General features: G+C 43.1%; 1 protein-coding gene across 1 annotated transcript in view; it reads right to left on the bottom strand.

Annotated features, from left to right (window-relative positions):
* The window catches only part of LOC145404884 (polypeptide N-acetylgalactosaminyltransferase 14-like), a 91,041-nt gene that overhangs the window by 14,341 nt on the left and 61,700 nt on the right, over window positions 1-15,000 (bottom strand). The window contains exons 5-10 of the mRNA XM_080276385.1: window positions 10,872-11,047; window positions 9,829-9,930; window positions 9,332-9,399; window positions 6,532-6,597; window positions 5,681-5,802; window positions 1,491-1,578 (exon numbers count right to left, since the gene is read on the bottom strand). Coding sequence (XP_080132511.1) covers window positions 1,491-1,578; window positions 5,681-5,802; window positions 6,532-6,597; window positions 9,332-9,399; window positions 9,829-9,930; window positions 10,872-11,047 — 622 coding nt within the window. The remainder of the gene's footprint in view (window positions 1-1,490; window positions 1,579-5,680; window positions 5,803-6,531; window positions 6,598-9,331; window positions 9,400-9,828; window positions 9,931-10,871; window positions 11,048-15,000) is intronic.

Below are 15,000 nucleotides of genomic sequence, written 5' to 3'. Positions count from 1 at the left end.
ATTATGATTATTTTGGTGGTGAAGTGGGTGTGAGTAGGTCTGAGTGGTTATGACGTGGAGGAGGAGGAGTAGGAGAAGTTGAAGAGGATGAGGGAGAAGAGGAATAACGAGAATAATGATGATGATGATAAAAATAATAAATAGTTACCTACTTACTCATTGCGTAACCACAATCAGGACGCCTCGCCATAACTATTCATTGTCAAAGATATGAAATTTTGGCATCATAAACAAGTCTGTGGCCTTTAAAAGTAGTTCCAAAGGCATTCATATTTGGAACATGTACTTAGATAAACGTAAGGTACCTTCTTGTGTAATATCACTAAGATCTGAAGACAAGGTGTGGAAGAACTCATGGGTACATTTAACATTTGTCTCAATAACTGGCTAACTGTATGCTTCACTGTAACCAAATTCCTGTCAGATAATAAGAGGGACCACAACTATATTTCTGTAAAGTTATAACATTACAGCTTTTGTGATTTTCTCTAAAACGTACGACAAAGAAAACACTGAGCAGATTTGAATTCGGTACTTTCCACTAGGCTAAATGGCAAAATATTCAACCAAAATTCTCTGCAACCTATTTTTTATCCTAGGATTTTCAACCATATAGCTGTATCTCAATTAGTTTATGAGATATTTCAAATTCAAATATTCAAATTTTCACCAAAAATCAGAATATGACCTTCGTAAACAGGTCAAGGTCATTAATACTTGGCACAATTACTTGGGTTAGCCTAGGGTACCTTCCTGTATAATGAATTCAAGATCTGAGAAGAAAAAAAAGTAGAGAAAAATAATATGGAAACAATACGCTTCGCCATTTATACTACGAAGTTTAATAATAATAATAATGATGAGAGAGAGAGAGAGAGAGAGAGAGAGAGAGAGAGAGAGAGAGAGAGAGAGAGAGAGAGAGAAAACGTATGCATGACCAAAATAACTGCCAAATGATTAAAGCAAGTGATTTTATTTTTTCTCTAGAACCAGTTCGGCATACAAACATATTTTTTTTTGCGTTTTCTTTGTTCTATTGTTTCAGGGGTAATTAATTTGTATGAAGACTTATTTATTTATTTTGTTTATTTTTTTATTGTGTTGGTTAATAATAGCCTTCATCATCCCTTCCACAAACATATATCCTCTCACGCTGCCTCATACTGCCTCACACTGCCTCATAGTGCCTCACACTGGCCTCACACTATCTCACACTGCCTCACACTACTTTACACTGCCTCATACTACCTCACACTGCATCCTCACACTACGTCACATTGCCCCACACTGTCTCATATTACCTCACACTGCCTCACACTGCATCCTCACACTATCTCACACTGCCTCACAATTCCTCCCACTACCTCCCACTGCCTCCCACTGCCTCATACTGCTTCACACTGCCTCACACTACCTCCCACTGCCTCATACTGCCTCACACTGCCTCATACTGCCTCAGACTGCCTCACACTGCCTCACACTGGCCTCACCTCCCTTCAGTGTGGCTCCAGTGGCCCTGTAGGTGAAGTTGTCCTGGTCAATCACATCAATGACAGGACACACTAGAGACTTTGGGTCCTGGGGAAGGGCAGAGCGTTAGCTGGGTAGATGGGGGTAGATAGAAGATGAGAGACTGGGGAATAGATAGATAGATAGAGAGAGAGAGTGTGAGGCATAAGGCTTGATATTGTGGGAAGGAGTTAAGAGAGAGAGAGAAAGATAGAGTGAGATATAAGGTTAGATGAGGGATTAGGGAAAGAGAGATTGGAAAGGGAGTGAGATAACAGGATAGAGATAGATAGATAGATAGATAGATAGAGAGAGAGATAGATAGAGAGAGAGAGAGAGAGAGAGAGAGAGAGAGAGAGAGAGAGAGAGAGAGAGGAAAATAAAAATTTAGACATGAAAGTTGAATATCAAAAATATAAACAAAGAATTACATATATAGAAAACGATGAATACCGTATACAGTATTATAAATGGTAACATATATGACTGAGTATAACGTAAATTGATAATATAAATGAATGAATTTTACAGGAAGAACAGGCACATAACTTCACATATGCCAAGTGTAAAAAAAATGAATAGTTAGCAATGGGTAATTTTGGTAAATTGTTGAGTGATGCTTCTGATGCGACTGTCTCCATTTTCTGTGTTCCTATATCTCGTTTTTGCGTCCCTTCCTCTCTTCTTAAACCCTCTTCCCTCTTCCTACACACTCTTTCCTATTCCCACACCTTCCTTCCTCTTTCTACACCCTTTCCCCTCTCCTATACTCTCTCACTGCACCATCTCCAGTCTCTCTACACCCTCCTTCTCCCTACACATTCGTTCCTCTTCCTACACCTCCCTTTCTTTTTCTGCACCCTTTCCTCATTTCCCAAACCCTTTACCCGTTCCCTAAACCCTCTTCCCTCTTCCTACACCTTTTCCTCTCCTTCTACCCCCTTTCCCCAGTTGCCACACCTTTTTCTCTCTTCTCACACTCTCTCCTCTCTTCCCACACTCTCTTCCTTTCTTCCTACACCCTCTCCCCTCCTCCAGCAACCCCTCTCTTTGCATTCTCTCTCCTCTCCCCTGTCTTTATTCCCTCTCCCTAGATCCTTTACCCTCTTCCCACGCTTTCTCCCCTCTTCCTACGCCCACTTCCCTCTTTTTCCCCCCTCACTTCCCCAGCGCCCAGCGTGAGGCAGCATCCGGGCCTCCACTCATCCACCTCCCCCGGCATTCTTGTGTAATGAGCCTACCCCGTCTGCTTCCCTCCTCTACCTGCCTCTACCGCCACACTCACCTTCAAATTACCTGAACGCGGTCAACAATTTACCGGTTAATTCGAAATCAAAATGGTAATAAGCTCAGCACAACTAATAATTTTCCTTATTGAATTTTTACGCTCATTTGTCCCCTAGTCTATCCTCACACGCGTTGGCTAGGTCCTAGACAGAAGCAGTTGTTTCCTCAGCAGATGGCCTTGTTATGAATAGCCTTCTTATTATCTGTACTTTTTATGTAGCCAACTTCTATGTACTCCTGATTTTGGAGGCTGTGGGTTAAGAATCTATATCGCTTTAATTCTTCAGTCTCTGGGGACGATTTATGTGTTTCATTCCGGCTATAGTAGGACTCGCGCACGTTTGCGGCTGTGGTGTGGCCCGCACCTGTGTACAGTGTGCCACGTTTTCTATACCGTTATCTCTCTCTCTCTCTCTCTCTCTCTCTCTCTCTCTCTCCTGGCGGGAAATGAGCCACCCTGAGTACTTTTGATTCTTTTATAAGTTATTTATAATTGTGCTTTCATCTGTTAATTTGGTTTTGTTATATTTAGTAGTAGATGGAGTGTCAAAGTTACTGTCTGCTGAGAGGTTTGTTACGTTACTGATTCATACACCCCGACGTAGTGGGGTGTGGGTGTAGGTGTGGGTGGGAGTGTGGATGTGGGTTTGTTGGGGTGGTGGTCCAGGGGGGAGGGGAAGTGTGAAGGGGGATTTGACCTGAGACACCCAGGAGGGATTAAGAAGGGAGGGAAGGGGAAGGGGGGGCTGGATTCACCTACCACGTGGTGGGAAATGTGAGCCACCCTGAGTACTTTTGATTCTTTTATAAGTTATTTATGATTGTGCTTTCATTTGTTAATTTGGTTTTGTTATATTTAGTGATGCCGACAATGCATTCAATGCATGCCCCTCTCCTGCCTCTCTCTCTCTCTCTCTCTCTCTCTCTCTCTGTAGGGAAGCTATCTGTCCAGGCCACCGACTGGGTGTGGAAGTGTTGCCGTTCGCGAGTGAATAGTTTTTTTTTTTTTTTTACTTCGGTATTGGCATATGCCTACTATTTTGTCCTACATATTAGCTTATGATTATAAATGTGATTATTCCTCGCCCTTAAAATTATGGTAAAAGCCAGTAAATGTGATTCACTTGCAACCTTAATTTCATAACTTCTCTTTGCTTTTCTTATCTCCCTCTTTACTTCTCTATTTAAAATTGTGTACCGGTTACGTAAGTGTTCCTCTCCACGTTTTATTTTTTTAAGTGGATGAATGGTATAAATAAGGGAGATATTAGCAAGGTACTTAAAGTGAGCATACAGGATAGAACTAGAAATAATGGTTTCAAACTAGAAAAATTCCGTTTCAGAAAGGAAATAGGTAGAAATTGGTTTGGTAATAGAGTAGTAGACGAATGGAATAAGCTACCTAGTAAAGTAGTTGCTGCCTCTTCCATTGAGAGTTTCAAGCATAGGCTAGATAAGCATATGACAAATAAGGGGTGGATATAGAATAAAGAAAATCTTATAACCAATACTAATTCAAAAAAAATTTCTTTTCAGGTTACACTATGATAGTCTCTATTCTCCTTTCACACTTTCCTATAAAATGTCCACGCCAGTTTTTCTATACGGCGTGGTGTTCTTTCTGACTTTTTCCTGCCGGCTTCGGCTGGAGGGTTTGGAGGGCGGGGGAGAGCCTTCTTCTTTGCTATCCTTATCTCATTCTAGTAGTTCAGTTACTCTTCTAGGAGCTGCCTAGCATGGGCCAACCGGCCTACTGCAGTTATCCTCTCTTCTTATGTTCTTATGTTCTTATGTACAAGCTATGGTTGGGTATACGAAGGGGTACGTACTTTATTTTAGGCCAGATTGGGTGTGTAAGTATTGCCACTCACAAGAATTACATGAATTATTTCTTTTACTTTGGATATTGGCATATTTCTTCTTTTTTCAGGCTCATTATCTTATATCCATAACTGTATATTATTACCCACCCTAAAACTACGCTAAAAACCATTAAAAGTGACTACAATATCTTTTAGCAACACTGTACAATATGTATGCCATGTTTCTGTGTTACTGTATAAATATTTTATGCATAATAAGATTACTGTTGATTCATCCATCAAAATACACAAGTGTAAGTTTTATTCATCTGAATTTATCGAATTTGTGATGCCTTGTACATAAATAGCTTCCGTTTCACATCGCAAGTTGGGGAAACGTGGCACCATTGTACACAGGTGTGGGCCACACCTCAGCTGCAAACGGGCGGGATTCCGACTATAACATCAGACGATTTTGCTGGCCACTGGGAGACGTGCTGAGGTCCAAGGCATCATCAACAAACTGATGGGCCAGTAATTCCAAAGCCACAACATCTGTACCGAGAGTTTTTCTGGCTGTTCTTCGCACTGTCGCCACTCCCAGCTCAAAAACTATGCAGCTGTGAGTGTGATGCAGCTTCAGAAATCGAACTTCATTTTAACACTGACTCTGAAGTATCTATCCTCTATATTCTTGGCTGGCCCTTGAGTTTCGGTCCTTTCTGAGTGTGTGTGCACCTGTAACTTTTTAAGTGTCCCTGTATGAAAAAGTATACCTGTGCTTGTAAGTATAATTTAAGTGTATCTGCATAAGTGACCCTGTTTTCTGTGTAAGTATACCTGAGTTTAACTAGAGGCCTACCTGATCGTGTGAGTATACCTAAGTGTATAAATGTACCTAGGTGTGTAAGTATACCTGTGTAACTAAATATACCTGGGTGTGTAAATATAAGTGTGTGACGGTGAGAGTAGAGACAAGACCCATCCCATGTGAGTATACCAAAGTGTGTAAGTGTACCTGAGTTTAAGTATATCCGTGTAAGTATACCTCAGTGTGTAAGTATACCCGTGTGTAAGTATACCTGTGTGACGGTGTGCAGTAGCGGCAGGACCCATCCTTTGTTGACCTCACAGTGGGAGTCCAGGAAGAAGATGGTGTCGCCCTGGGAGGAGTCCGCACCTCGCACCCTAGACCTGATTAGACCTGGGGGCACACGGAGACCGGTTGTAGAACACACACGGTTAGAACACACGGTTAGAACACAGAAAACACAGCAGAACACACATAGAACACACACAACACATCGTGGTTTCCATACACGTTTGAAAGTCGCCCTGTTGCAGCAGCATTGCGGGAATAAAATCATAAAGACACAGTGATAATAAACAAAATACATCCATCGTCAACAGAAATCAGACAGGAGAGAAATAACCGGACATCTCATTATCCGGAATTCGATTATCCGGACAGCCCCCCCCCATCCGGCACGGTTTGCTCACATATCCGAACATTGTGGCTTTGTTTATATTTCAGGCAGATTTTCGCGCTCATTTCGAAAACTTTGACATATTTCTGTGTTTAGTTTCGTTTGTTGTTGATTTATGAGATGAATGCATAATAATTCTTTGAGCCCGAGTATGTTATTTCTGTGTTAGAGTATCTGTTTTTCGACGATTTTATTCAGCTTACGATAGATTTTCTTTGAAGTGGAGGGATTAGATACAGACTTCATGAACCCCTTCACTACTAGGAGGCTCGTTTAAGCTGAATAAAATCGTCTTGTGGCAGAAAAAAATGAGAAAAAGAAAAAAATTATATTCTCGGTCTGATGGGGTTATACAAGTGAAATGCAGTGAAAAGGAGTCAAGAAACATATTTTGAAACATGACTACAACCACAACTACCACCACAGCTACCACAACTACCACCTACCTTGCCTCTGGTCGTTCCTGAGTAGTCGTACCTTAGGCAATCCGACTAAGAGCAGTCCGTCAGCGGCTGTGGAAAGAAGGAGAAAGATAATGAGAGGAAAGTGGAGGGAGGGAGGGAGGGAAAAATGGAGTGGAGGAAAGGAGAGGAGGTGGAGGAAGAAGGGAGAGGGATAGTGTGGTGGAGGAAGGAGGGAGGGAGAGGGAAGGTGGAAGGGTGGAGAGAGAGAGAGAGACAGAGAGACGACAGAGGGTCAATGGAAGATGAAGGGAGGGAGGGAGGGAAAAACAGAGGAGTGATGAGGAGAGGAAGAGGTATTGAGGTGGAGGAAAAAGAGTGAGGGAAGGTGGACGGGTGGAGAGAGAGGCAGAGAGAGATGGATAGAGACAATGAGGTGAAATTGAAGGGAGGGAGGGAGAGAAAAATGGAGGAGTGGAAAGGAGAGGAAGAGGTAGTAAAGTGAAGAGGGAAGGGGGAGAACTGGGAGGAAGAGGAAGGGGTGGAGGAAGAGTTTGGGAGAAAAGAGAGAGAGAGAGTGAAAAGAAAGAGATAAAGAAAGAAAGCTAGTATTCCAAGATGCACATGGACAATCAAATGGTGAATATGTGCACCCCTGACAGTGCACATGTATAACAATGTGGTGGACATGTGTAACCAAATATTGCACATGTATGGCCGAGTGGTGTACATGAAAAGACTAAGTGGTGCACAGGTATAATAAAGTGGTGTACATGTATACCCCGATGGTACCCATGTATATCCCAGTGGTACACATATATATCCCAGTGGTGCACATGTATACGCCAATGGTGCACATATATACCCCAATGGTGCACATGTATACCCCAGTGGTGCACATGTATACCCCGCTGTGTGTGTGTGAGTGAGGTGTCGCTGATGACGTGCTAATTTTACCGGAACTGATGTCATATTGTTCCCTCCGCCAGGTAATTACACGTGCACACCTTACGTACATATCGTTAGAATACATACACTGCACGTACACAGACCACTGATACACACACCAGTGATGCACACACACCTACATACACACACACAAACAAATACACAGACAGACAGACAGACAGACAGGCTAGCAGGCAGGCAGGCAGCCGGCCAGTCAGCCAGCCAGCCAGACAGACCGATACACACACACACACACACACACACACACACACACACACACACACACACCACTGATGTGTACACACGCATATGCACCACAGACGTACACATCAGTAATGCACACCCATCAGTAACATTCACACTAAGTGTACAGATACACGTGGACTACAGACACGCAAACACACCACTGACGTACACACACACACACTGCTCATGTACTCACACAGTTACGCACACGCCACTTACACACCACTACTAACATACACCACAGCGCTGCATATTATCTGTCTATCTATCTATATCTATCTATAAACATATACTTCACACACACACACACACACACACACACACACACACACACACACACACACACACACACACACACACACCTTTGAAGTCTGCTTGCACTGTCACTCAAGGGAACCCAAGTCTACCTCGTCACACCCCGACTTTAATTTTAGGTTAGTTTCCCCTGAGTTATGAAATGGACGCGAATATTTTAACAGGTGGGAAGCAGATAGGAAAGTATATGAGGGAGGGTGACGTGGTGTGGGAAATATAAGGTGGAGGAGTATATTAGGGAGGTTGGCGTGGTGCGGGAAGTATATGGTGGAGGGATAAGGTAGGGCAGTATATGAGGGAGGGTGGTGAGGTGTGGGAAGTATAAGGTGGAGGAGTATATGAGGGAGGGTGGTGAGGTGTGGGAAGTATAAGGTGGAGGAGTATATGAGGGAGGTTGGCTGGTGTGGTGTGGAAAGTATAAAGTGGAGGAATAAGGTGGAAGGGTGTATGAGGGAGGGTGGCGTGGTGTGGGAAGTATAAGGTGGGGGAGCATATGAGGGAGGGTGGTGTGGTGTGGGAAGTATAAGGTGGAGGGATAAGGTGGGGCAGTATATGAGGGAGGGTGGCGTGGTGTGGGAAGTATAAGGTGGGGGAGCATATGAGGGAGGGTGGTGTGGTGTGGGAAGTATAAGGTGGAAGAATAAGGTGGAAGGGTGTATGAGGGAGGGTGGTGTGGTGTGGGAAGTATAAGGTGAGGGAGCATATGAGGGAGGGTGATGTGGTGTGCGAAGTATAAGGTGGAGGGATAAGGTGGGGCAGTATATGAGGGAGGGTGGTGTGGTGTGGGAAGTATAAGGTGGGGCAGTATATGAGGGAGGGTGGTGTGGTGTGGGAAGTACAGTGTGGAGGAATAAGCTGAAGGAGTATAGTATATGAGGGAGGGTGGCGTGGTCGTATTCATTGCATTTTATTACCTGGGAAAGTCAGGGAATACAGTAGTAAAGTCTAATGGGGAGAGGGTGTTGTGCAAGGAGGGGTCGTTACTGAGTAGGGACAGAAGTACACGGGTATCTTACTTTCATGAATGTCCGTCACACCTTTTAAAAACAGCTTGAACATTCTCATCGGTCGTGAAAGCTCCCTAGCAGCTTTTCCTAAGCGATTTATTTTGCTTATTATACCTTACTCTCCCATTCTGTTATGTAAATCCTTCTAACAAAACCATACTCTGCATCAATAATGTACAAAAGGAAATTAATAGCTATATCCAAAATAAATCGCTACCTCCTTACCTGAAGAGAAAACGGGATGTGGACACCATTTTCTTTCATCCACCAAGGGGTAAACTGTTCTTTATTTCCTTCTTAATTAAATACATAAAATTATCCCTACTCACCATCATCACTGGCATCGTCCACAAGAATGATATCTTCCAAGAGGTCTTCAGGTGTCCTCTGCAGCACACTGAAGGGGAGATAATGATTAGTATACCTTGGCATAATAACCTTTGATTAGGGGGCGAGGTGATGAAATGACAAAAAAGTTCAGATATGAGTGACTAAGGTGATTTGTTTCTAGCGTGCGTGTGTGTGTGTGTGTGTGTGTGTGTGTGTGTGTGTGCTATACTCCTTTTACTTTAACTTGGTCTAAAAACAGCCATCTCTACCTTGAATACCGAGCTGTAAAATTAGCTTAAAATTAGAATAAGATACTAGTCACAAGGAAGTACAAAGGAAAGAATGTAGAACTGTAGCATCGTCTTTTTCTCCCACCGAGCTATGTGAAAAAAACTACAAAAGCAACAAAACCTGGGCCAAGGGAAGGAAAAAAACTAAGAAAAATAAGAACTCTACACTTATTCTTGGTCCGATCGAAGAAAGCTGATTGACTCACCTAAGGATGGTTCTGAGGAGTGCAGACCTCGCCTCATTGTGGAAGGTGATGACCACAGAAACGGTGGGGAGGGAGTCAAAGTCATACTCCAGACTCTCACATCTTACACCAAGGAGAAAGAAGGGAGATTAGATTAAGATTAACACTCCCAGATTCTTATGCCTAAATGACTGCGGTGTTCCTAAGGGTCCTCTTCTTTCACCAACTCACTTTCCATTTTTCATCAGCCGATCTTCTGGACTTGCTTTCAAACCCTACAATTTCTTAACTTCTTCACCCGCTTCTCAGAGCTTCATCACAGAAAACTGCTACAGTCCTCGAGCAAAGACAGTTGTTATGTGTGTTTTTTGAGTTATTTACAAGCATGTGTAGCTCAATGAAAAGGTCCCAGCCTCCGCATGGACGAAAAAAAGCTAAATAAGTAAGTAATGAACAAAACAGAATTAGCTGAGAATTCCTAAAGACAACGTTAGTACAGAGAAACTTTGATATATTTAGCAATGCACCTTCTATTGTAAATCTGTTGTTCAAGGTAAACATTCTTTCAAAAAAGATTTCATGACCCTCCACACACACACACACACACACACACACACACACACACACACACACACACACACACACAAACGGTACACTAGAGTCGTTCTAATCATCAAATGGTCACTCCAGTCTATATCAGCAGTGCATAGCTAATATTCACCCAAGTCTACATCAGATGTTGACTCAATTTCCTTGGCTAAACAGGAATTTACGTCTATTTACCCCTGTATTTGATTCCCTAATATTTCTGCCAAACGATAATATACAAGGTCTTTTATCAGGCAGGATTTATGCATATCATCAATTTGATCTGAGGGAGGGGGAGACCGAGGATGAGATGGAGGGATGAAGTGGAGAGGTATATGAGAGATGGGGGGGGAAGTGAGCCACGGGGAAGGGTGGAGTGCTATATCCAAACCATCCTGTATATAACCGTCAATACCGAATATGTGACCACACGTATTGTACATTAAAATCACTCCACGTCTTCCCCAGCTTCTTACTTCGGATGCCTCGTGTCTGGAAGGTCCCTGTCGACGGGTATGGCGTTGGAGGTCTTGGCGTTGAAGGCGTGGCGGGAGTAGGGTTGGCTTTCGTGGTCCCTGGTGGCTCCCCCGGCCAGGTACTCTTCCACCTGGGCCGCCGTCAGCACCACACCTCCGCCACCGCCCTCCCTTACCTGTCGGAGGGAGAAGAATTGTCATCATTGTCATTATTATTATTATTATTATCATTATCATCATCATCATAGCGATCCTTCCTCCTGCCTAAAAATGTGTTGAGGTAAGATTTAGAAAAAAGGGAAGGGGAAGGTATCATCCTAATCCCTCATTTCACCTGAAGATGAGGTGAGGTAGGATCCACACACAGGAAAATGGAAAATCACCACCATCCTTGCCCATTTTAGATGCAGGAGCCCGTCTAGGAGTGGCCCTGTCCCTTTGCCACTCACTAACATATTTCGGAAACTAGGTACTTCACTTCCGCAGACTTTAACAACTTTAGCGAAGCCCCATATCACGGCCCTGAAGTTTCCGCATCAATAAATTTTTTGTTCAAATTGTTCGCGTGTGAAGAATGGGTAAGATCTAGGCCCGTAGCTCCCTAACACCTTTTTCTTAGCGATTTATTTTGTTCATTACACCTTACTGTACTAGTGTTACATAGTCTTTCCAATATCTCCATACTCTGCATAAATAACTTACTGATATGAACCACCCAAACTCAAAAATAAATCGCTAAGGAAGAGGTGTTAGGGAGCTTCCTTTACCGACAAGAATGCGTCCCCTAGAAGCAAAGACAGAGAAAAATATGAAACTGAGAGTACTATAAAAAGGAGTACCTTGTTTGTTTGCCATTAGCTAGTGATTATTGGTTGGTGGCTATGTCTGTCTCTCTGCTGGTTCGGCCATTCGTCTGTGTGTGTGTGTGTGTGTGTGTGTGTGTGTGTGTGAGAGAGAGAGAGAGAGAGAGAGAGAGAGAGAGAGAGAGAGAGAGAGAGAGAGAGAGAGTGTGTGTTTCTGTCTGTCTGTCTGTCTCTCTCATCGTCATACAAAGCTCAGTATAACCCAAGTAAACAACGCCTAATAAAAAAGATAACTATTTTCCCTTCAGGAGTTCCCCAATACACACCTGAGAATACTTAATTAAGGGCCTAATTAGTACCTGCCCTAGTTAAATACCTGGTGTACTGTACTCTCCTGGCTTAGAGTACAGTCCAGCATTGTAAGTACTCTAGTTGTTCAGATACGTATCCTTGAGAATGGACTAGCGTAATAAAGAAAAGTAGAGAGATTAACTGAACGGTGAAGGAAGTAGTAATGGTAGTAGTAGTAGTAGTAGTAGTAGTAGTAGTAGTAGTAGTGGTGGTAGTAGTAGTAGTAGTAGTAATAATAATAATAATAATAATAATAATAATAATAATAATAATAATAATAATAATAATAATAATAATAATAATAATAATAATAATAATAATAATAATAATAATAATAATAATAATAATAATAATAATAATTATAATAACAGCACTACTTCTTCTACTACTACTACTACTACTACTACTATTACTGTAATGATAAAAACAATAAAATACTTCTACTGCTGCTGCTACTACTACTACTACTACTACTATTACTAACAACAACAATAACAATAACAACAATAATAACAAACAACAGACAAATAGGACCTGCACAAGCCAAAGTAAAGAAAAATGAGATAAGTCAATGAATATGCAAAGAAATAAAAAATAAAGGCATGATACTACACACACACACACACACACACACACACACACACACACACACACACACACACACACACACACACACACACACACACTTTCCCTATCCACCCATCTATCTATCTCTCATACACACACACACTACATCACCAACGACACACAGCATCACTGCCTAACCTCCGAGCCTCACTAAAATTGCTTCTCTGATCCCTCCACTACCCCACACAGCTTCCCAACAACAAGCAGGAACAATAGCACACGCTCGCAGGCCAAAGTTTACTCCTGACCGTGACTGAGACAGGGAAGTAATCAAGATGCAGAGCTGATGCACTTCTTAGTAAGGTAGTAAAAGGTAGACAGGCAGAGGGAGGTGGTAGAGACAGAAGGGAGAGAGAGGAAGAGAGAGGCTGAGGAAAGGAGGGAGGGTGTGGAGAGAGAGGAGCTAAGGAAGGAGGAGAGAGGAGGGAGACAGAGGAAGAGAAAATAGGTAAGGAAGGAAGAAGGAGGAGGAAGGCAGAGGAAAAGAGAGAAGGCAGGGAGAGGAAGACAGAGAAGGGTGATGAAGAGAGAGGGGGAAGGCAGAAGAAAGCAAGGGTGAGGAACGGAGTGAGGCAGGGGGTAGCAGGCAAGAGTGAGACGAGAGATACAGGGGTGAGGCAGGAGGAAGTAGGCTTGAGTGAGAGAGACTAGGGTGTGGACGGAGGTAGTAGGCATGAGTGAGACAAGAGATAACCAGGGTGAGGCAGAAGGAAGTAGGCATGAGTGAGACAAGAGATACCAGGGCGAGGCAGGAGACAGTAGGCAAGAGTGAGACGTGAGATACCAGGGTGAGGCAGAAGGAGGTAGGCATGAGCAGGGTGAGGCTGTATTTACTGGTAGTGGGGAGCGACGTGCAGCTGGCTAGTGGTGTCATGCCACGTCTGACACGGCCCTCTCGAAGGATTATACACACCTCCCCACCAATCACTATCCCCGTCAACCCCTTACCACATAACCTCCTTTTATTCTAGAGACCTAATTACATGATTTTATACAGCTTAGAAATGGTCTGTCTAATTGCAGGGGTTAATGAAGGCTGTGTCTAACCCCTCCAACGCGAAAAGTCTCTCCAAAGCAGTTAAATCGTCTGAAGGAAGCAAGAAAGAAGTCATCGAACTGAAGATTGTAAGACCAGGGTTGTATTCTAGTAAGCTTAGGAGGGTTTTTGCCCCCCCCCTCTCTCTCTCCTTCTTTCTTTCTTTCTTTCTCTCCCTCTCTCTCTCTCTCTCTCTCTCTCTCTCTCTCTCTCTGTCTCTCTGTCTCTCTCTCTGTCTGTCTGTCTGTCTGTCTGTCTGTCTCTCTCTCTCTTTAATTTCGTATAGAACACTTTAATTAATCTCTTGTAAGCTGATTTTCGTCTTTTTGGACACGAAAATAGATTATATAAACGATGTAGTGGAGAATATCAACATACGGTAGGCAAAAAATAAACTGGTAAGGAACAGGTGTTTGACAGACTTCTCCAAACCTCCCTTGCTCTTCCTCCATTCCTTCTCCTCCAGTGCTCCCCTCCACCTCTTCTCCCATCCACTCTACCTCCTCTTCTGACTCCTCTCTACTTCTTCTTCCCTCCACTCTACCTCTCCTCCCCTCCCCTCCTCCCTACCTTCATTCCTCTACCACTTCCTCCTTCACTCTCCTTTCCATCCCTCCTCCCATCACACCTCATCCCTCTTACCTCTAACATATGGACTTTTCGCAACAGTACCTCAAATGGTCTTATGAACTTTGTATTATTGAAGGAGCCAGTATTATAAACTTTCTTCTGACAATCAATATTTCTTATCTCAGTTCTCTGCTACTCTGTCCACCTATGACAAAATATTCTTACTTTTTTTTTTCACTTTCTAAAAACCGAGATATATATATTTTTTCTGTATCACTTTATTTTTACCTTGGAATGTACTGAACTGTATTTACACGCGCACTCAGTCATAGTGTGTCCATTTCTGGCTACACACCCATCCACACACACCCACACACACCCACACACACACACACACACACACACACACACGAGTACACATATATCGAACCCATTCTTCCTTACCCAGCTCACCCTAGATTCCCACCCTCTCACACCCAACACCCTACTACACCCACACCCGCCCTCCCACACCCACCACACCCTACCACCCACACCCAACACACCCGCAGAGGTTGGTGTCCCTTGCTCTAATTTTCTCCTTTGCTTATTTTGTTTATATCTTTACGTCGTTCATTGATTCAGTTATTAATTTCACTGATGTCTTTGCATTTATTTTTTTTCATTTTAGTGAGAGGAGATGGAGATGAATTATGAGGCAAAATAAATAGGTGGGTGAAAGAAGCTAGAGGGGACAGGTGTA

Source organism: Coenobita brevimanus, chromosome 65, assembly GCF_032717465.1.
Source record: "Coenobita brevimanus isolate Jiangsu-jjx chromosome 65, ASM3271746v2, whole genome shotgun sequence".
Classification (NCBI taxonomy): domain Eukaryota; kingdom Metazoa; phylum Arthropoda; class Malacostraca; order Decapoda; family Coenobitidae; genus Coenobita; species Coenobita brevimanus.
This window is presented reverse-complemented; position numbering and strand designations above follow the sequence as displayed.